This window comes from Pan troglodytes, chromosome 9 (assembly GCF_028858775.2).
Source record: "Pan troglodytes isolate AG18354 chromosome 9, NHGRI_mPanTro3-v2.0_pri, whole genome shotgun sequence".
Lineage (NCBI taxonomy): Eukaryota > Metazoa > Chordata > Mammalia > Primates > Hominidae > Pan > Pan troglodytes.
This window is the reverse complement of record NC_072407.2, coordinates 112,102,354-112,126,727: the sequence shown is the minus strand read 5'-3', so window position 1 is coordinate 112,126,727 and position 24,374 is coordinate 112,102,354. Positions and strand designations below refer to the sequence as shown.

At 36.6% G+C, this 24,374-nt stretch overlaps 1 protein-coding gene across 9 annotated transcripts in view; it reads right to left on the bottom strand.

The window, feature by feature from the left end:
• The window catches only part of ZC3H12C (zinc finger CCCH-type containing 12C), an 82,782-nt gene that overhangs the window by 31,968 nt on the left and 26,440 nt on the right, over nt 1-24,374 (bottom strand). For 6 of the 9 annotated variants that reach the window (XM_063784490.1, XM_009424130.5, XM_016921957.4 and 3 more), the window contains exon 2: nt 2,377-3,128. In XM_063784490.1, coding sequence (XP_063640560.1) covers nt 2,377-3,056 — 680 coding nt within the window. In that variant the 5' untranslated portion in view covers nt 3,057-3,128. Of the gene's footprint in view, nt 1-2,376; nt 3,129-8,712; nt 8,847-23,923; nt 24,266-24,374 lie in introns of those variants that run through there. The other 3 variants (XM_063784492.1, XM_054662684.2, XM_522175.8) reach the window with 3 other exon arrangements.

The following is a 24,374-nucleotide window of genomic DNA, read 5'->3' as shown; positions in this document are numbered from 1 at the left end:
TAGAAAATGTATTTTTAAATAACTCCTCTGGTAATTCTGGTATACAGGCATGGTTGTAGGTATTCCTCAGGGATCTATGACTTTCCTTCACTATTCCCTCGTTTGGCAATTTTATGGCTTTTGGTCTTAATATCACTAAGGTAATCATTCAGACATTCTGGATTATTCAAGAAAAAGATTATTTTGTGGTCAAGTTTGGGAAAGATCAAACAAGAGGTAATCTTACTGAAGTCCTTCTCAAAGCCCTATGGGCATTCCATACCTCTATGACACTTGGCGAGACTCTTTCTACTCCATTAGAAAGGGTTGTTTACATCCAAACTGATCTCCTACCTCCCATACATCACTGCAAAAATGATCAGTATAAGGCACAACTCTACTCTTGACACTCCTCTACTGAAAACCCTTCAATTTCCCTTGGATTACAGAGCCAGCTTTAAATTCTCTAGTAAGATCTGGCTTTAACCTTTTCAACTTAGTTTTTCTCTTTTTTATATAATGAAGAATATAGGCTTTTAGGTCAGACATTTTTGGGTTTGAATTCCATTTTGTCTTGGCAAGTAGTTCAAATCTTGTTGCATTTGCTAATAAATGAAAGAAAGATAATACTGCCTCCACCCGAAAAAGCTATTTAGAGGATTAGGTTGGTTCTCCTCATAGTCTATGTCAAAGAACTTGCTGTCATCTACAGAAAACAGTAGTTCCCTAATTTCAGCATACATCATTAATGGAAGGCACACTACTTACAAAGTGATGCCTGAGTTACACTTTGAACTTGACTTGGTAGGTCTGCATGGGGCTCTAGAAGTGCATTGTCCAATATAGTAGTCAATAGCCACATCAGGATACTGAGCACCTGAAATATGGCTATTCTAAATTGAGATGTGCTATAAGATATACACCAGATTTCAAAGACTTAAAAGAATAATGCAGGCCAGGAGTGGTGGCTCATGCCTGTAATCCCAGCACTTTGGGGTGCCGAGGCAGGCAGATCACTTGAGGTCAAGAGTTTGAAACCAGCATGGCCAACATGGTAAAACCCAGGCTCTACTAAAAAATACAAAAATTAGCCAGGCACGGTGGCATGTGCCTGGAGTCCCCGCTACTCAGGGAGGCTGAGGCACAAGAATCGCTTGAACCTGGGGGCGGAGGTTGCAGTGAGCCAAGATGGTGCCACTGCACTCCAGTCTGGGTGACAGGGTAAGACGTTGTCTTAAAAAAAAAAAAAAAGAATAATGTAAACTATCTCATTAATAACTTTTTAAAATTGATTACATGTCAGCAAGATATTTTAGACATGTTAGCCTAAACAAAATACATTAGTCACATTAATTTTACCTGTTTCTTTTTACTTTTTAATGTAGGTACTAGAAAATTTAATATGACATACATGGTTTGCATTGTATTTCCCTTGGACAGCACTGATATAGAATCTGCATTTTCCATAAGTCCCTCAGATGATTCTCTGGTAGGCATCATCAGATCACCTTCTGAGAAACTGCATATGAAACTCTAAGCTCTCCAGAGGAAGAACTGATGCTTTTATACACATATCTTTTTATCTTCACAGCGCTCTGAAATTGTGAGCAGTTACCCATAAGCTGATTGAATTTAGATGTGCTTTAAATATGGAGCCATCAAAATCACACAAAAAAATTTCTTTTAAAATTTTATTTTAAATATATATATATATTTTGCTATAGGTAGAGGTGTTTCCCTATGTTGCTCAGGCTGGTCTGAAACTCCTGGCCTCAAATGATCCTTCCATCTTGACCTCTCGAAGTGTTGGGATTACAAGTGTGAGCCACCCTGCCTGGCCAAAAAAATTATCACTGAAAGTTTTGCTTTTTTTTCCCCCCAGTTCCTTAAGAATTATTTCTGATTTGAATTTCTTAAATGAAAACAACTCAAATTACAAAACAATTCAAACTACAGCTTTGGTTTTTTCTCAAATCAATAAAATACATAGTTTATTTTCTAGAAGAATTAGGATTATTTAACTTCCTAAAGAAATAGACCATTTGACTAGATTCTAAAATTGTTGAATATTATCATATCAAATTATTCATTTAAAACTACTGATTAATAGTAAACCAGAAACACACACTAATTTTTATACCATAGAAATTTAGCCAGATGAGGACAAAAAGAGACATATCTGAGAAAAATGGGTCTCTATACGGGGATAAATGAAGTAAAGATGGCTGAGTGCCCTGAAAGAAGAGAGACGGAAAACTAATGTTTTCTAATGTTAACATCAGGATACAGAAAAATGTTGACTTTAATGACCATGAGAAGGAAAAGAGCCACAAAATTAGAAATAAGGCTTTTAAAGATTATTTGGTAGTAATTTTCAGTAACGATTTTTCCACTTACCTCATTGCCACATTGCTGCCATCAATAACTATTGGTCTCAGATTTTCACCATCATCTGTTACAATCTCTTGCATTGGAGATTCAGACCTCTGAGATTCCAGGGAAGAAGTTTCCCGTGTTATAGTGTTAATTGTGCTAACCGTTTGATCAGCCTCACTTTTATTTCCAAGTTTGACAAGTTCTCCCAAAATATCATTGATTAAAGCATCAGTACCAAGTTTGTTTAGTACAAGCTGAACCTGTTCTTCAGAATAACCTAACTTAAGTGCAAACTCCAGTTTTGTTTGGTATTCTCGCACCACATCGGGTGGTTTCTTTGCTTCCTTGGATGTAGTCTGGGACTCTTCAGGTTTAAAGTCTTGCAAAATTTCATTGCGCTTGAGTATGTGAGGCTCTAAACAGGGAGACCTGCAGAGCTGTCTGTGAGTCTTAGTTATCAAGCCTGGCTCTACTGAAATACTACCCAATTGTTCTGACTCATGATCAGAATTTGTGTTTTCTTCAGAGTCACCAGAGCTTGCATTCTCTTCAGACACCTCTTTTTCATCCTTCCCCACATTAACGGTATCCATACTTGGGTTTTCTACTGTTGACCAAGGTACAGCTGGACTTAACTGTGGGTCAGTGCTCTCCACATAAAGGTGGCCGAGGTCATGCCCTAGGTGATCCTTCAAGCCCATGAAGTTGTTACGTGTACTTGACTCCACTTTGCTGTTTTTTCTGTATTCCTGAATGCAAAGCACCCCGTATTCCTAGAGAAAAATGTAAAATATTTAGAATTTCATAGTTATGGCTAGATTTCTGTCTCAATGGAGAAGTCAGAAGAGAATTACTCAACTACTCAACTACTCAAAATACTTTGTATTTTGTCTACATCCTCTCCTCCCTCCTAACACCCTTGCCAAGAGAGTATCATCTGCCATTTTTCAGATGAAGAAGTCATAAATTAGAAAGGCCATGTAATTCCTCCAAGGCAACAAAGTAAATAAGTAGTAGAACTGTATTTTTTTACCCAGTTTCGTCTGATTCTAAAACCCATGCTTTTCCCACTATATCATGCTCCTTCTCAATCTCAATGGATCAGATTTTTCTACTTTTAGGACGGCTTATAATTCTAGAGTGACACATAGAATATCATCAAAAAGTATGTTTTTAATATGCATGACAGGTTAAAATTTACATTTTTCTCTAATAGAATTCATAAGTATCTATAAATATTCTTTTAAAAAGAAAGCCACATAGAAAGAAACCATTAACTTATACTTGAAAAATCATTATTAATCTGGATGAAGCTTAACAGCAATCTAAAGAACTTTCAAAAATAATATAGATATTGCAATGAAAGAGCACATATTCTAAGATAGCCAGAAGGGAATTAAATAATTACAAAGTGAGTTAAATTCTTCTTAAGAGATGAACAAGGTTTTGCCCTAGTAATCATGATTTTTTGACTATGGAACATAGTAACACAATATAATTTCTAGCATTATGCTATCCTTATTAAGTGCCAGGGAAACAGCAGTCTATTTCATTCCAGGAAAAAGTAAAAGTTTTATTCTATCTGCACTTACGGAAAGCAGAGATGATATCTCACATAAAATTGGCAGCAAACAATTAGGCATATTAAATAAATAATGTTATCTCAGTTTCTTGAATTTTATGGCAGAAAATGCTCCTGTATTATATCAGATTAACTAGCCATTAATCTGCATTTGGTTAAAAAGTGATCTTTTTTCCTATTTTTCATCATATAAGAATACTTTTACTATTTAAAATTGGTTTGTTTTTTGCCATTTTACTATTTTTCCTTAAAGACTATTGGAAATGTTATTTTTCTACTAGGAATGGGTTAGGAAAATAAAGCTATTTTTCTCTGGTGCTTCATTGTAAGAACTATATCCACATCAAGGATTTACTTTTTTTTTTTTTTTTTTTTTTTTTTGAGACGGGAGTCTCACTCTGTTGCCCAGGCTGGAGTGCAGTGGTGTAATCTCAGTTCACTACAAACTCTGCCTCCCATATTCAAGTGATTCTCCTGCCTCAGCCTCCTGAGTAGCTGAGATTACAGGTGAGTGCCACCACGCTCGGCTAATTTTTATATTTTTAGTAGAGACAAAGTTTTGCCACGTTGGCCATGCTGGTCTCAAACTCCTGACCTCAAGTGATCTGCCCGCCTTGGCCTCCCAAAATGCTGGGATTACAGGTGTGAGCCACCACGCCTGGCCTCATGATTTACTTGTTAAGGCAATTCTAGTATTCTACACAGATACAGCATTAGCAAGCCAGCGAGAGTTGAATTTCAGACTGCCATAAAAACGCCTATTTAAAACTAACCTGAAAAAGAAAACTGAGAAAATGTTTCTAAAGCTCTTCAACATCATATTTACACTAGAAAATAGCTATTATATAAATGTTAAAAGAAAATGCTAAGTGATTTTCTGAGAAGTCACAAATTTGAAAGCATACCTGGTAAACTTTAATTAGAGAGTCAAGTAATGAAATACATTTTATTAACTTTAACTATGGTAAATACTAGAGAAGAGAACATGGAATCTTCAGCTTGATAATACACTTAACATTCCTTCAGTGTAGAACTCCTACACACTTCTACAGGAGTTTCCTCAGGGCCTATTCCCTGAGAAGACAGACAACTTTAATATCATTGTTCTACTAATACAGGATTCATTAGTTTTAAAGAAACATCAATTCCCCTAGCTCCGGATTGCCCAACTCATAAAAAGAAATATCCCTTAGGAGAGCTCTGTATACATCTGCTTCATTATGAAGTTGTATCCACTTCAATTTTTTCCTATTAATATGGATATGCATGAGCCCAATTATTTAGAATTGAAGGAAGGAATTTTAAAAACAGATTTTTACACCCTGTGATTTATTAACTACTGTAATATACTAACACCATAATGCAAGTAACAAATCACAGCAGCATCCTAATAAAGGGATACAGTTAAGAAAAGTCCACACCATGGCCTTCATGGCGCTCCCACCGAAAGTATCTTAAACGAGGAAAACCTATTGGAAGCTGGGCTGCTTGGCAACCAGAAGCTGGTTGCTAAGCTGCACGCCTTTAACATGCCATCATGAATGCTAGCACAGTGAAAGAATAATTTGGTATGAACAAAAGCCTATAAAAGAGACTGGGACTTAAGTGCGTCTGGTTTACCCTCCGAGAACAATGCAGCTGCCAAACCAATCTGGAAGCTCCGACATCATTGTTCTGTAAACCCCACAATCTGCTCTGACTGCAGGAAGTGCATTTAATGGGCAACATTTTTGATCTCCCCTGAAAAGTTTGGGTTTTGTATAAGTGCTGTTGTGAGATAATTCTTCAAGATAATGACTTGCTGACCAAATCCCTGAATTGACCTAGGAAATATTATTTAATATTGAGCAGTTTGGGGCTTGCTTTTGTTTTTGTTTTTCTTTTACACCAGACAAGATGGATACCTTATGAAAAATACAACTAGTGACAAATATTAGAACAAAATGTTCTGCTTAAAGGATAAGTGAAATTATTCTTAATTTTCACATTTTTCAAAGTAACAAAATCAGATACTGCAAAGTTTTTAAACTGAAAATCACTCTAAAAGGTATTTAAATCTTTCTATATCTTCTATCTAATATTTTAAAAAAATGTCAGTGATACTACCTAAACCTACTATACCATGTAATTTTATTATATGGCTATCATGATACAAGGCGGAAAATAGGATTTTCAGTTTTTTTAATAACTAAATCACACAAACTTCATTTGTATACCAGTGTATTTAGTGACTACCACATATTTTTAACGTGTGATAATTTATGTAATTTGCACACAATTTTAAGTAAAAAGTTTACAATAATTAGGTTGACTTTTTAATGCTAAGGATAAATGTAAGCCTAACCTACTTAAAAAGAAATTAACGTCCAACTTTTTTAGGCAAATAAGTTTTGTCTTAAAATATTCTGGTTGAACTTTTTTCACACTGACAGGCCTCTCTTCATCTTCCAGATTTCATTGGTTAGCTCAGAGAAGGTTATCCAATGTCATCGTGTACTAAACAAGCAGTTAAATGATTTTTAGTCCTTGCAAAACAAGAGGCTAAATAGAAACAGTACAAATAGGGACAAATGAGTTCAATTTCTACGCCTATAAGCATACTACAAATTTGAAATAACCTGATTTGTACTGATCCAAATTGTAAAGATTTGGTTTTTAAAACTTTGATCTCTAGAATGCTTCCTCACCCACTTGTAATTGGCAAAAGATTGCCCTTACTTAATAGGGCACCTAAAAACAACCCAGAATTTGGCAATATCTTGAAATCATTCAATGAAAAGCTACATGATAAAGATTTAAAAACAAGGTATTTAAATAGGCTGCAGTATTTGTTAATATAATGAAATATGTAAAACTTACAAGAAATTACTATGAGAAACTTAAGAAGAAAGAATGGTATATAATCTTTATTTTCGTTCAGTTCTTTAAAAATGATTAATATAACTTTTAAAAGAACGGAAAAGACCATTAACAACACAAAATGTATTATCACATGTAAAGTAGAAAATACTTTTCATTTCTTAAAAAATTATTAGACTTTTAAGTTTGCATTTACTAAAACGTAAACTCATATAAACCATCTTAAATTAATCAATGAAATATTAACTAATAAGGGTAATTTTGCTCATTTCATGAAGCAGCATAGTCCAAGTTTCACAAAGTAGGTCAGTTTTTACTCCCATAGTTATCAAAAAACTCCAAGAAATGCAGCTAATTTTTAAACTGTATTATCAGGGCTCCATTGTAATTGACCTAAAGACACTATATTCTTGAACACAAAAGGAATTGGGCAAATATATAGTGATTTGTGAAGATTTCTATAATTATAAATCTATAAATTCCTTCCAGATACTGTATTGGAAACTCAATTTTTCTCGCTAAAAGGCAAGTTGAAAATTAAATAATATTATTTGTTGAAAAAGAACTAAATGTTCATGCTAATTTTGTAGATGATGATGAAGTGTAGCTAATTCTTTTAATTATCAAAAAGAAACTTTGTACTAGCTGAATGCAGGTTTACAACATAATGGCTATTCACTAGAAATTTATTGTACACACTGAAATTCCTCCATCGAGTGACCAAATTTTCTGAAAGTTCTCATTAGTTAACTTGGATAATTCTTTGTCTCAAATCAGATTAAAAAAAAAAATCTTTTTTCTATTCTACAGAGCCTCATATTAATCAGGAATATTAGACCATAAACTTGTTAAGCCAACTTATTTGTTTGTAATGTAAAGTTACAATGCCATGAAAGTGGGTTCTGGTTGTTATCCAAATGGTAATACTATGAGAACAATAAAAATAAAATAATGAATATGTAATAAATACCTACTGCTGTAGTCTCTGTGTATTTAATTACCATTGTATTTGAGTGAGTGCTGTTGTCTGCATCCCTCTAGCTAACAAAGGAGGGATGTCCCTTTGAACAGATTGGTTAATGCTCTGGGGCAACAGATGTCTACTGGAACTGCAGGAGACCAGCAACTGGTGGCCTGCCCATCTTCGGAAAACTTTCAATAGACTTATGCATATGTTCGCACAATAGGGCATGTGGTAGAAATGAAAACCTCTTTTTAACCCTTTATGCTCTTTCTTTCCCTCCCAACTGATAGATGCACGTCTTTGTTTCTTCCTCCCTTCCCCTTTACAGAACTCTTGAAGAAAGTAGTTCTTGGAATGACATCTTCCATCTAATGTCTGAAACTAATGTAAGGGAGAAGAAAGGTGAGAGTGAAGAAATCAGAAGCTGCACATGAATACTGAGATTGCTGACAAAGCAACTGAATGCTTAATCATCGCATCTAAAACAAGTTGAGACATCTACCTACATCAATCCATCTCCCCAAGCTAGACTTTTAAGACAACAGAAAGCTCTATCAAATCTTATCATTTTATAGCACCTGGGTACGACAGTGACATCTTAAGAAACTTAAGACTTTGACAAGGTAAGATTTAAATCCACCATTTATCAAAAATATTGGAACATTTATTATAACTTGACTTTAAGTTCCAAATGATTATACGCCATGCCTAATGCCTTATAAATGTTCATGAAGCTCTAAGTAATTATTTATATAACTCTAGACTAGAAAAGTGTAAAAATCTGCTTCGCAGACATATTTCACAAAAATAACTTAATTTTCTGGTATGTTGGCACTATGTAATAATTTGTAGACTTTCATTGGAGGTGATTTCTTTTACAGAGTTCAAATTAATACTCTGAATATTTAGCAAAGTTTAACTTCCAAGGCATTAAAGTAGCACAAATACTCACGTTAGCAGGAAAATACAAAGACATTGGTTTCTGTAGCAGCTTCAGCAGTAAACTCCTTAACACAATTTTAGCTGCAGACTTCCAGGCAGGCAAGAAGAACAATGAATGGTTGAACAGATGGAATGGTAATGTCTTTGCTTAACCTATTACCGAGTGGAATAACAGCCAATCATAGGCCAGAAAGCTCACAATTAGTTGGCCGGGCAGATGCAAGACAACCTCAGCACCCTGCGTCAGGTTCGTAGGTTTCTAAGATAAGCAAGCTGATGTCATTCGCAGGGTCTGCCCCGGGCAGCATGTGTATTAACGAGGGGTGTGCAGCAACAATAGGCCATACAAAGCTGACTAGTAGGCAGCTGCTCTATGAGAGCGGAGTCATTAGAGAGCAGGCTGCCAACAAGAAACACCTGGCTTGGGCAGACTTCAGTTTTTCCTCCTTGTTTTTAATGCACGAAACAAAGAAACCAATTATATTTTAAAGTAGTAAAAGTTGCATGTTTCCAAAAAGTTGAGGCTATACTGTAGTCTATTAGCTTTTCATTTTTATTAAAGAAAATGAAGTGTGTCAAAGTAGCAATTAACTATTGCAGTAATCCCTGTCTTTAATAAATGAGTTACTGGTGAAATGAGACAGAAGGGTATAGTCAAACTATTTCCCTGGAAATAGTGGAAAATGTGTAGTTTTAAGTATTTGTTAATTTGTTGCAAGACAAGAAAACAAAAAGAAGAGATGATGAAAATACAATTGCAAAAGAAAAAGACAAGAGATCACAAATAGAACTGATTTTTAAAAATTCACTGAAAGTGTAGATAAAACAAAAGTTCTGTCTAACTTTGTGCCAAATGAGTCACCTAAACTGTAGATTTAGACAGAATTATTTAACTTCAACTTAAAATCATCAGAATAACCTATCCTATGTATGCCAATAGCAGTGTAAAATCTTTTTTACTATGGATACTAGCTAACCACGTAATTAAAGAGAAGCAAAGTCTTTCATTATATTTTAATATACAACATAACTGTTTAAAAGTATTTGTATTTCATAAAATTTGTAAGATGTAATACTCAAATTTCAGCTCAGGAACAAGTTAACATTATAAATACTATGATTTTTTGTAGTGTATAAAGTATATAAAAATAAGCCCCTTTTGTGAGTAAACTTGTTATCCCAGATTTATTTCAAAGTTTCAGGCTGCAGCATGTATAATACTATGTACTACTTGCTTTTGTGGGCTGCGTAAGTTATACTTGGAGTGGCCTCTGATTATGAACAAAAAAAAAATCAATCAAAATGTAAATACTATAAGGCATTGTAAGGATATTTCCCTACTAAAGAAAAAGGAAATCTATAGCTGTTCTACTATTTACTTATGTGATGTAGAACACAAGCACGCACATTCCCTTTTCATTCCAGTGCAAATTAAAACAGTGAAGGCAAAGAACTGCTCTTTACATACAATTTTCTGCTATAGGCTGATTTATGCAGAGCCTAGACTTTTTCATTATATGATCATGAATTCTAAAGATATAAAAAGTACCCAAAACAATCAAAATCAATCTCCTTTTATACACAAATACAGAAGCTACACACAATTAGGATCATTTGTGAATAGTTGGAAAAAAGTAACACTAGTTTGGGACTCCTGGCCTTGTCCTTATTGTGCCTACTCAAATGCAAATGAGATCGTCTCTATTTACAAAGTAAGAAGATCTACATGGTTAAGATGTTTCAGTTATCACACTGAAAACACTCCTTCTGCCTACTAAAAACTGAAAATTATTATTGTTTCCAGAAAGAAAACTAAAAGATAAAGTACCATATTGCAGATCATCATTTGTTTACAGATATTTCCTCAAGAGAGTTCCAATATTTTATTGATGTATGCCATTCTAAAAATGGTAGGAAATTTAAAAATCAGTGAAAATATTTTTGAACTAAATATAATTACTAGGTTCTGAATGACAAACTAATTTCTAAAGTAAGACCTATTCTTTCTTCTGCTAAGGGTTATAGCAATATTACTGAAATAGTTAAGGCGATGGTCTCATTTCATAAACCCATCAAAGATCAAGATAAAGCATCAAGATAAAGCGAGATAAAGTATTCTCGCTTATTGCAAATTACAATGTAAATTACACAGAATTCAAATGTCACATATTGGGTAAGCAAATGGATGTCCCAGAAATGAAGAAAGACTTTATCTCTTTTTTTTTTTTTTGTTAGTGGTGGTGATAGTTCTTTTTGAAATCTCATGAGTAAAAAAGATATCAGCCCTGAAAAGAATAAGAGAAGGGCCACTGTTATGGCTAATAAATGTAATTCTTCTGGTAAAACTGAGATTGATTGAGTAGGATAAATATGAAAAACGTAACATATATGCACACAAAGTAGTTACAACTGAAACCTAATAAAACTTAATAGCTGTGCACTGACTAGAAGAGACACTGAGGTCAGTATTTATGAATTCATATTAGAAACTCTTTCTTTTGTGTATATCAAGGAAACTACTTGGTATGAATAGACAGTCTTCTTTTTTCCCTTGGGTTTTCTTCCTTCTCTTTATCCCTTGCTACTATAGTTACTACTTTACAGCTTTAATTTAGGAGGAGGAGGAATCTGCTCACTAATGCCTGCCACTGTGAACACAAAGAATGAGAGAAACTACCCCAGGGCTCAGCAGGAAGCCTGATCTCTAGCACTGGATTAAGCTTTTCTGCAAACAGCAAATAAAGGCAGTGATCTGAAAAAGCTAATCAGATCCTGCTGTGGTATTTAGACTATCTCGGTTGCTAGTATTGGATAATGTTAAGCACATTAAAACATCTGTAGGTGAAAAGACAGCCCCCAGGCTGGCTTTCTTAGTCACATGGCCCTAGTCCACTTCCCACTGCAGGGAAAATACAAACAGCTGGACTGGGCTCTGTTTGGGTCACTGAAATAAATGACTGAGCACAATGCACACTTATGACAGAAAAAAAAAAAAAAGACAGTGTAGTTTTAGGAGTATTATACTAAAATCTGTCTTTGCCAAGGGTGGGTCTAATATTTGAAACTTGAACCATTTGAGAGGGGCTTGTACTTTTTCTGACGTATGAATGTGAAACAAGTAAGCTTTGATGTGGGGGTATGGCATCAATTATCTTTGCCAGCAGTGATCTGAGTTCACTTCCTGGGACCACTCTCTTTAATATGTAATCTCTTTTTTTTTTTTTTTTGAGAGAGAGTCTCACTGTGTTGTCCAGGCTGGAGTACAGTGGCACAATCTCAGCTTAGTGCAACCTCCACCTCCCAGCTTCAAGGGATTCTCAAGCTTCCGCCTCCAAAGTAGCTGGGACTACAAGCCCCAGCCACCACGCCCAGCTAATTTTTGTATTTTTTAGTAGAGATGGGGTTTCACCATGTTGCCCAGGCTGGTCTCAAACTCCTGGCCTCATGTGATCTGCCCACCTCTGCCTCCCAAAGTGCTTGAATTACAGGCATGAGCCACCACGCCCAGCCTATAATTTCTTTTGATCCTAATGATAACACCATGGAAGTAAGATTATTATATCAGATTTTCCCAACTGTCCCCAAAACATTGAAATTAAAATTTTAACCAAAAACTATTATTTTTGAGTGTTTAAAAAAGAAGCAACCACCACCACCACCAACAACAAAAGCTAATTCACACACATAGTGTAAAAGAATAGAGTAAAAAATCAAATAGGCATTAACTCTAGTATCTATGAGTTATTATATTTAGGAAGTCAGACAGGCCATGAGCTCTCTTGTAGAAAGCTACTCTCCTGAGTGCTATTTGAAAAGTGTTAAAGACTAACTTTAAACCACAAAACAATGCTAAGAATATTGCCTGTATGAATTAAAGACAAATAAATTGCTGTAGATATAGGGAGCACTGGTTAACAGAAAGTCGTAGGGTCAAATGTATCAAGAACCTGATAAACATCTGAGACATGCCCATTCCAGAAAGTACTGTTGAAAGCGTCAGACATTCTCCTAATTCCTTTCTGTCCATGAAACCATGCCACTTTTCAGAGAAGAGGCAGACGCCGAAAGTCCCAACATTAGCCCATATTTGAAGCCAGCCCTGAATACAATCCACCCAAAGTAACTTCTGGAAAAATATACCTTTATATTTAACTGTAAGAAAAAAGATCTCAACTGTAATCAAGATCATATGTTTAAAATAAATCATCAAATATAAATAACTTTATATAAAATAAAGCTCATAAGTAGAGAAGTATTAATATGGGGTAGAAAAAGTACATTAATATTAGTGTATTTATTCATTAAAATATGAATATTGGGTAGAAAATAACTAATATTATTAACCAATAAGGAAGACAACAAAAATCAATGAAAGTAGCATTATTGGAACATGCAGTGCAAATGAAAAAAGTTCCAAACACATTTTCTGCTCATACTTCCTCCAGTAACATGGCCATCTCTGCCATTTCTTACTGTTAACATTAATCTCATTACTGGAAGTGGGGGCTGAGGGGAAGGTAGATTAAAATTATCACCATGATATAGTTACCTCCATAGCCATTAAACTGTTGGTATTTTAATGATAAGAAAGAAAAACAACTGGGTGCAGTGGCTCACACCTATAATCCCAGCACTTTAGGAGGCTGAGGCAGGAGGACTGCTTGAGCCCAGGAGTTAAAGACCAGCCCAGGCAACATAGGGAGATCCTGTATCTCAAAAATAAAAAATAAAAGATTAGCCAGGCATAGTGGCACGTGCCTGTAGTTCTAGCTACTCGGAAGGCTGAGGCAGGTGGATCACTTGAGCCCAGGAGTTCAAGGCTACAGTGAGCTGGAGTTGCACTCCAGCCTGGGCAACAGAGTGAGACCTCATCTCAAAAAAAAAAAAAAAAAAAAAAAGAAGAAGAAGAAAACAACAACTACTTTTCCTATTCAAATCCTAAAAGAAATGGTATCAGAACTCATGTTTTTTTGTAAATCATATTTGCTCCTAAAAATACTAAGCAACTACCAATAGGTAAATAAAAATAATAGATGCATATCAATTTACTCTTCATCAGCAAGAAAAACAGGCCTTTTGAGAAAGGGCTTGGGACATTTTCTGGAAGAACATGAAGGAGCTCTCAGGGTCAGAAAGAGAACTCAACATTCAAGCCTTCAGGTCAGAGATGAGGACTAAACCCCGGGTTTCATTTGCAGAGCTTCTAGACTATCTCTCTCTGATGATTCAGCACTATGTTCTCTGACCTTGTGTTCTCCATTCAAGGTTCAAATTCCTGAGACAGAGAATCTGATGAGCACAGCTGAAGTCATGTTACTCACCCGTTTGCCCTAGTACTGTGGCCAGGTGTATGTGGGGCCATGATGGGCTGCCCTGTCAGGCCGTAAGGAGATTGTGGCGGGGCATTCCTTAGGTGGGGTGATAGTAACAGAAGCAGAGCAGGAAAATGCTAGGTGGACAGAACATCAGACACCCAGTACAGAAGGACATTAAACACATTAGAGAGGCTGGGCATGGTGGCTCACGCCTGTAATCCCAGCACTTCGGGAGGCCAAGGCGGGCAGATCACTTGAGGTCAGGAGTTCAACACCAGCCTAGCCAACATGGTGAAACCCTGTCTCTGCTAAAAACACAAAAAAATTAGCATGGTAGCATGTTTCTGTAATTCCAGTTATTCGGGAGGCTGAGGCAGGAGAATCCCTTGAACCCGGAGGTGGAGGTTGCAGGGAGCCAAGATCACACCACTGCACTCCAGCCTGTACGACAGAGCGAGACTCCATCTCAAAACACACAACCCCCCCCCCCCCCCCCACACACACACACGTGAGAGATCCTATATGGTTCCCATAAAATCCATCCAAATGACTTAAAAAAGGAAGTAGAAATGGAATAAACTTATCAGTCTTGAAGAACTTATGTATTGCTTGGCTTCCGTTTTCACATCTATGAGCAACAGTGTATCTCATTCCCCATTTTCCTTAAGAGTAGCTATCATTGTTGCAACAGTGCATTCTTAAAACCTCATAGACATCTTTGTCTATTTCTCAATTGTTTCATTCATTTAATACATACTGAAGATCCAGTTAATCAATTCTTGATTATTTTTCTCTTCTCAATTTTCTCATTCCCATGGCCATGAGCATCCCTTAGGCTAAGCATTTATTCCCCCAGGCTTAGATTATCTTAATTTATCTCCTTCCTTGAATATCCCTTAGGTACCTCCCTGCCAAAGTAATTTTCAATGACATCACTCTTCTGCTTAAAAAAAAAAAAAAAATCTCACCTGCAAATCACAAGTCTCTGGTCCTCTGCTTTGTTTTGTTTTCGAGGCTCCATCTACAAACGGGGCCTCCTCTGGCCCTGTAATCTAATTTCCCACTTAAGGTGAAGGGACAGCAAAAGTGAGGGCACAGATGTCTCTTTGCCTTAAGTGTTGTCTTGCACTACGGCCTCACCTATCCAGTTCTTATCTATTGTTCTAAGCCCAGCTCAAGACTTATTTTTTCCATAAAGCCTTCTTGGACTAGTTCAGTTTTTATTGCTTTCCAATTCCTTCAAACTTCTGTAACATGAATAGTGTGTACAGTACAATTTAGCATTTATTTATGAACCAGGATGTAGGCTTCTTGAGAGCAGAACCATTCATTCTCCCATAATCTACATAGTACAACCAATATGGCATGCAGCAGTGTGCTGATCTCTAGAAGATCCTCAAGTGAAAAATCGACCAATAAAAAAAAAAATAGACCCCTGCAAATTTGAATGCAGGCATTCACAAGAACAAAAATGCTGCTCTGCTAGTCTTTATTTCTCCCTGTGACAGGGTGGGTTTATCAGTGCCCTCGGCCACTGGCAAAGTTCTTGTAGCCCTGATACTGCCACTGGGGCTGCTTCCAACATTCAAAGATGCTCAAGACTCCCAGTGATGACGGGTCTTTTCCCGCAGTCTCCTCTGGATTCTCTTCCCAACTAGAGCTGCACCTGCGGAAGTTCCACTGCAGCTTCTGCCCTCCCCACTTGAGGATGACTTTGATGGGTAAGTCTGTAAGGACCAGTCCTTTTCAACTGCACATTTCTCTTTGAGATCTGCCCACAGGCAGAAAACACTTGGGTGCTTTGCCCTCCAGCATGGCCTGGGACTGGATGGTTAAATCTAATTCTGGGGTTCAGTGTTACTAAGCTCTTTATGCTGTTCTCTTAAATCACCTTCTCTCCAATAGTTCTATGGATGGAAAGGGCTGCTATTTTGATCTCCATGTGCTTGGCTCCTTTGTCTGTTTCTCAACTGGTTGAGAAATAAGGCAGGAAAAAGACCCCTCAAACTCCAACAATACTCAAGAATAAAAAGAGTTTTGTTATAAAGAACTACTAAGAAAAATAAAGGGTAATAAAAACTGTATGAATTAACTCTAATCAGCCCACTTGTCTAACACATTTGAGTGGATTAAGTTCAAAAAAGAAGAAAAAAATTCAGTCACAAGAAAGATAATGCTCCTCAAAGTCGAAGTTCTTAAGGTTTATGAAAATCTTTCCGTCCTATGTCATCAAGAGTAGATAACCTTCAATTCTGTTTAGGAACCAGAAACAAATACAAAATAAATCCACAAAAACAGCTTTCCTTTCCACTGGTCTAAAGACAAAGAAACTCTTCTACATTCATTTTAAATGAAAATATAACTCATATCCCAGGACTTCATCCAATATTTTCCAGGGATTAGTTTCCCATTTAGTGTTTTTTAAAAAATTCATTAAGCAAATAGCTCTTTAAAAAGATTATCTTCAATTCCTACAAAACCTGTAAATACTCACGGAATGAGGAATTTTAGAAAAGTACAAGGAATGCAAATGACATCCAAAGTGCTGATGTAATAGGTTCTGAGGCAGCTAGTGTATGGGAAGAGAAAACTCATGAGTCAAAGAGGACATTCGGTAGTCCCCCTTTATCTACATTTCACTTTCCTCAGTTTCAGTTACCCACAGTCAACTACGGTCTGAAAATATTAAATGCAAAATTCCAGAAATAAACAATTCCAGAAATAAACAATAAATTAATACATTTTTAATTGTGTGCCGTTCTGAGCAGTATAAGAAAATCTACTGCCCACTTGCTCTGTGGCACCCAGGATGTGCATTATCCCTTTGTCCAGTGTATCCACACTGTAGACCCTACCTGCCTGTTAGCTGGCTAGAGGAGAAATGAAAAAATGTAGTATAGATACACCTTGACTTACAATGGGGTTATGTCCTGACAAACCCATCTTAAGTTGAAAATATCACCAGTTGAAAATGCATTTAAACATACTGAATATCGTAGCTTATCCTGGCCTACCTTAAATGTACTCAGAACACTAACATTAAGTTACACTTGGGCAACATCATCTAACACAAAGCCCAGTTTATAATAAAGGTTGATTATCTCATGTAATTTATTGTACTGAAAGTGAAAAACACTTGAATGGTATCTGTGTACTTGAAGTACAGTTTCTAGCAAGTGCATATGGCTTTCGCACCATCATGAAGTTGAAAATCTTAAGGTGAACAACCATCAATTGGGGACCATTTGTATATATATGTATGCCACAGTTCCAGGCATCCACTGTGGGTGGTGGAACATATCCTTCGAGGATAAGGGAGGACTACGTATGATTTTTTTTTAAAAGCAGAAGGCACATGATTATCATTCATGTTAACAAAATACACTCGTGGTTATATTAAGTATAACTGAAATTTTCAGAAAAAGATGACCAAAAATGCGTATTTTATACAAAAGAAAATGTCTACATAAGATATCTTGAAATTATAAAATAACTGATGGTAGTTAAATGACACTGTATGGTAAGAATATTCACAATATCACCATCAAAGCCTGGTCAGACCTCATCTCATCTCTCCTTCGGATGCCACGCTCTCTGACATCCTCAGCCACCACCTGGTATGCGCTGCTGATCTGCACAATCGTATCTTCAGGCTGCTTGTACCAAATGAGGATACGTGCATGTCTTGTTCTTCTTTAAGTGTTAAATAATTTACTTAGGAAACTAATTAAAAACTGCTTGACCAAAGCATTGTTAAAAAGTGAAATGGACAGATAGACTACAAAGAATAATTGCATCAGAATTAAAACAGAGTTATGTGTTTAGGTCTGTTTCTATTAAGAGTCCATAAGCGTGTGTAAACAACATATTACCATGCTTGTACAGGAATTCAGGAAAAAAAATAAAATATGGTATATGGGAAATAATCCAAAACGAGCTGCAAACCCACTATGACCCAAGAAAAGTACTTTGTAAATTTTAGGTTTGCTCTCAACATAAACTCTTATTAAGAATCGATGTAGAAAATACTTCTTTCTACATCAGTGTTCTTGTAAGATGGGAAAATGAAAAGCTTGAGTTATAATTTCCAATGGCCTCACACTACTGATTTTAAATAACTGCATACTACTGATTTTAGACAAGTGTGCTGCTGTGCAAGAGGCTAGAAAAAAAAAAAGGAACTGCTGTGTTAGAAAACAGTGAGATTAGCACAAAAGTTTATAACAAAACTTTTCTTTAGAGTTCTATACATATCAAAAGGTGATGTAAGATTTTAGGCATTAAATTAAGAATTCTGAGCCTTTAGGACAAGATTCCTTCTAAATACAAATCATCATATACTATAAAAAGTTAAATCTGGAATATGAATCATCCTGAACAGCTGCCAAAGCATTTCGATTGTTAGCTCTAACGGGGCCGGGATTCTTGTGTTTTGCTTTCTGAAGTATCCCCACCACATAGAAGAGTGCCCGGCACACAGCAGGTGAATACAAATGTGCTAAATCAATAATAGCCTTCCAATACCTGGACCAAAATCTCTTTACTGGATTTATTTGTTTACTTCCCTCACATAACCTATTCTCCAGCCAAACACAGGTACTTAAAGCGGCAGTTCTCTCAATTTTAGATATACATTGATATCACCTCAGGAGATTTAAAATGTATTGATGCCAAAGTCCCACCTAGAGACGTTACTTTTATTAGTCTGGATGAAGCCTGGCCAGAGGCATTTTAAAAGCTTCCCAAGTGATTCTAATGTGTAGCCAAGGTTACGGAAATTGACTTAAGAGTTTCTTTCTTCCCAAGCACTTTTCTCCACAGTTTCACCTGTTAAAATCCTACCCATTATTATTGAAGATTAGCTAAATACCTGACTCAGCCATACCTGAAACACTGTTAAATTCATCTTTAAGTTATTTGAGTTTTGCACAGGGTCTGGCATATGGATAGGAACTGATCAATGTTTAAGTGCTGCATAATCCTGGGAGTAGAGCACACAGTAGAAGCTCAATACACAGTGATTGAAAAATGACACACAGCTGATCCTCATCATTTGCAGATTCCCCATCTTTGCAAATTTGCCTACTTGCTAAAACTTATTTGTAACCCCTAAATTAACACTTGTGATTTTTAGGTCATTCCACAGACAAGTGTGCAGGGAGAATGGTGAAAATTTTGAGTTCCCCAAGGCATATGTTCCAGCAGAGGCTGAATGAGAAGCTCTGCCTTAGTGTTTCATGTCTTTGTAAACAAGTCAAGTGTCCTTTTCTTTGAGGTCTATTTAGTGCTACGTTTTTCCCATTTTTGTGTTTTGTTGGTGAATTTGCTGTTTAAAATGGCCCCGAGCGTAGCCAAAATGCTGTCCAGTGTTCCTAAGTGCAAGAAGGCTGTGATGTGCCTTATAGAGAAAATATGACTGTTAGATGGGCTTTGTTTAGGTGTAATTTAGAGTGCTGTTGGCCATCAGTTCAATGTTAATGAATCAACAATATATATTAAATAAGGCATCTTTAAACAGAAACACACATAAAACAAGGGCATATATTGATAGGCTGATAAAAATGTTGTGACCAGAGACCATTTCCCTTAGCAAATGGGCACCTCCTAGGTGCCAAGCACTGAGGCTACAGTAAGAACAAAGCAAGTCCTCTCCTCTCCCCAAGGTTTCAGTGCAGTGTGTTTTAAGAGGCAGGGGAGAGAATTTAAATAATAAATACATGTCAGGTGATGGTAATTATAAATCAGGGAAGGCGTCTTAGATAAGGTGATATTTATGCAGACACCTAAACAAAGTGAAAGGATATGTATAACAGGGCTATGATCTGAATGTTGGTGTCCCTGCAAAATTCATATATTGGAAACTAACATCCAATGTGATAGTATTAGAGGTGGGGCCTTTGGGAATTGATTAAATCACAAGGTTCCGCACTTGTGAAAGGGATTAGTGCCCTCATAAAAGAGGCTTGAGCAAGCTCCTTCGCCCCGCTATCACTCTGAGAGGATGCAGTGACAAGACCCCACTGATGAGGAAGAGGACTTCACCAGACATCGAAGCTGCCAGCACCTTGATCTTGGACTTCCCAGCTTCCAGAACTGTGAGCAATACATTTCTATTATTTATAAATTACCCAGTGTAAGGTACTTGGTGATAGCAGCAGGAACGGATGAAGACAAACAGGAACAAAGCTGTGAGATGAGAGTGTGCATGGTGTGCTCATGGAACAGCAAGGTGGTCAGGAGCCTCCAAGGGAAGAGCCAGAAGCAGCAGGAAAGGCAAGGTTAAGGGAAGCCAGGTCATGTAGTGCATTAAAAGACAATGCTTCTCAAGCTTTAAACTGCATTTGAATCATATAAGCGTCTTGAAGGTTCTGATTGAGGATGTCTGGAATGGAGTCTGAGATTCCACATTCTAACAATTTCATAGGTGATGCTGTTGCTGTTGGTCCCTGGACCCCACTACTTTAAGTAGCAAGGTTTTAGGTCACATGAAGGAACTGGCTTTTATATTGAGATGGGAAACTGCTGGAGGGTTTTGAGAAGAGAAGTGATGATCCTATTTTATATTAATATCTTATCAACTTGGGCTTACTTCCATACTTCCAGTTGTGTTCCACTGATCTTTTGCTATTTCTGTGCCTGCAGCACATGTTAATAACTGTAGATTTGTAATATATTGGGTACCCTGTGTGCAAGTCTTCTCATTTTCATATTCTTATCCTGGTTATTTTTGCACGTGCATGCTTCCAGATACTCTTTGGAATTGCTTTGACAAGTTTTAACCAAAAAGCTATTGAGAGTTTGATGGAGATAGTGCTACAGTAATAGGTGCTTAAAAAGCATTGCTGACTTATTAAATTGTTCAATCAATGACAGTTTATTGAAAATTTTAAAATCTTTCAATAGAGTTCCCTAGATTTCTTTACGGGGAAATATATTTCTTAAACGTTTATTTTATTTTATTTTAATTTTTTTTGAGACAGGGTCTCACTTTGTCACCCAGGCTGGAGTGCAGTGGCGCCATCCTGGCTCACTGCAAACTCCACCTCCCAGGTTCAAGCAATTCTCCTGCCTTAGCCTCCTGAGTAGCTGGGATTACAGGTATGTGCTACAATGCCCGGCTAATTTTTATATTTTCAGTAGAGACGGGGCTTTACCATGTCGGCCAGGCTGGTCTCGAACTCCTGACCTCAGGTGATCCACCTGCCTTGGCCCCCCAAAGTGCTGGGATAACAAGTGTGTGCCACCGTGCCCGGCTTGTATTTCTTAATAAACTTTTCTTAAAATATTTTGCTTTTTCTTCTTGCTGGTGCGAATGGAGGTGTTTCTTCCCCCATTATATTTTCTAACTGGTTATTGTTCGTGTCTAAAGAAACACCTATTCTTATACACAAAACTTCAGTGAAAAAGTTTTACATGTCTCAGTGAATTCTTAATGGTAGTGTTTCACCGAGGCGCTTGGGTTTTTCAGGTATATATAATAATATAAAATAATCGTCCTTATCAATTTTTATATCTCTTGATCCATGCTTTTGTTCCACTGCATTACAATATTAAAGAACAAGGGTGACTTTGTGTTGTTTCTGATATTAATGGGAATGACTCTAGTGTTTTAATACAACATATATATATGTGTGTATAAAGTATGTGTGTATATGTGTGTGTGTGTATGTGTATATATATATAATATACATATATGTGTGTGTGTGTGTATATATATATATATCTCATGTGGGACAAATTAACCTCCCCATGCCTTAGTTTCCTCAATTGTTGAAAAAAGGATAAAATATGGTTGTTTGAAATTTAATGAGCTAATAAATATAAAACTCTCAGAACAGTGCAAGGCATATAGCAAGCATTCATATGTTAGCTATATGTAATTATAACTTTATATACATCTATACATATACATACCACACTACATACAGCCTTTGAAAAATCATTTACAGAAATACATTTTTCTCCTACATAAAAGATTTAGAGAAAAAATTTAGAAATGTGGATTACATTAAAATGATCTATTAGACAATCACAAATTTTTAACTTATATTGTGAATTATACTAATAGATTAGCCAATAGAGAAATATGATTACTTTGAGGAGGATTACATATGCTGATATTTCACTAAGAATTTTTACATCAATAATCATAAGAATGGCTTGTCACTTTCTTTAAACCTATTTGCTTTGCCACCAATTAGGCACCACTATTTTGTTGATTTAAAAGTGGTATGGTATTCCATTCAGAACTTGCTCTCAATGGCAAACCAACTGGCCAGTGCCAAAGGAAGCTAGGCTAGACTGGACCACTTGTTCCTATAAAGGGACTACTATTTCCAGAGATCTGGCTTACTGGTATTCTGAAACTTGTCTCTGAATACTTACTAATAAACTCCAGGGTACAATTTATTCTAGTATAAAGTACAAAGAAAAGAGGATGAACTACAGGGTGATTTTATAATTTATGGATATAAGAACCAATCCATACCATGCCTTCTCCCTGAAACTAACCAAGCAACCTGCACAAGTTACTTAACCTCTCTGTGTCTCATTTTCCTCAAATATAAAATGGAGATGATAATACCACTAACAGCATAGGGTTGTTATGAAGATTAAATGAGTTAATATACATAATAACTTGTAACAGTGATTGTCACATAGTAAATGGTGAGGTGTGTCTTTAAAAAAGTTTAGTGTAAAAATGAAATTGCAGTACAGAAAAATAGAAAACCTGACTGTCATTATTTATTCCATATTCTCATTACTGTAATTCTAAAACGTCTCTCCTTAGTAACACAGAAGAATATTATGCAGGCAAAAGCTTTAACTGTGTCCCATTAGTTCTTACCACATATTTATAGAACCAAGAAATCAAATGCATTAGAGTTAAAATGCCCTAGAGTTAAAATGCCCGACTCTATTCCTTTGTGCATATCTCAACATTTGAATTTTGGAAAATAAAGAAAATAATTTAGAATAATGTTTCTCAAAGGGAAAGGGAAATAACATTTAGTTTGGAAAAGCCAAACATACCTATCCTCTTTATTAAAAAAATTATTGAAGATTAAAGTGCTGGGATTAACACTTTGGCTAGTGCAAATAATTAGAAAACAATGTTAGAAATTGGTAAGGAACATAAGTGTAAGAATGCTTGGAAATGAGTGATTTAGAAGAAATACATTGATTTAATGGTGGGCAGGAGTGAAGGCAAGAGGGAGAAAAGTGAAGTTTAATTAGAAGAAAATATAGCAGGCACCTGAAAGGAAACAAAGATTTTCTTCCAGAAAATGAGAAAACAGGCCAGGTGTGGTGGCTCACGCCTGTAATCCCAGCACTTTGGGAGGCTGAGGCAGATGGATCACCTGAGGTCAGGAGTTCAAGACCAGCTTGGCCAACATGGTGAAACCCTGTCTCTACTAAAAATACAAAAATCAGCTGAGCATTGTGGCAGATGCTGTAATCCCAGCTACTTGCGAGGCTGAGGCAGGAGAATCGCTTGAACCCAGGAGGCGAAGGTTGCAGTGAGCCAAGACTAGGCTATTGCACCCCAGCCTCGGAGACAGAGTGAGTGAGACTCCATCTCAAAAAAGGAAAAAAAAAAAAAGGAAAAGGAAAAAAAAAAAGAAAATGAGAAAACAGTTAAGTGTAGTAGCTCATGCCCATAATTCTAATAATCTGGGATGCAGGGGTGGAAGGATCACTTGGGGCCAGGAGTTCAAGACCAGCCTAGGCAACATAGCAAGACCCCATCCTATGAAAAAACAAAATAGGCCAGGTGTGGAGGCTCACGCCTGTAATCCCAACACTTTGGGAGGCCAAGACGTGTGCATCACTTGAGGTCAGGAGTTCAAGATCAGCCTGGCCAACGTGTCAAAACCCCATCTCTACTAAAAATATAAAACTTACCCAAGTGTGGTGATGTGAGCCTGTAAACCCAGCTACTCAGGAGGCTGAGGCCGGAGAACTGCTTGAACCTGGGAGGCAGAGGCTAAAGTGAGCCAAGATCACGCCACTGCACTCTAGCCTGGGCGATAGAGCGAGACTCTGTCTCAATAATAAATAAATAAATAAATGAAAAAATAAAATAAAAATAAATAAACTAGCTGGGTGTGGTGGTGCATGCCTGTAGTTCCACTACTGAAGAAGCTGAGGCAGGAGGATCGCTTGAGCCCAGGAGTGCGAGGCTGCAGTGAGCCATCATCGTGCCACTGTACTCCAGCCTGGATGACAGTGTGAGACCCTGTCTCTAAAAAATAAATAAATACATAAAAATAAAGAAAATGAGAAGTGAAACCTTCATTTCAGTTTAACAATATAGATGGTGGATAGTGAAAAATTATTATAAAATAAATGGCTA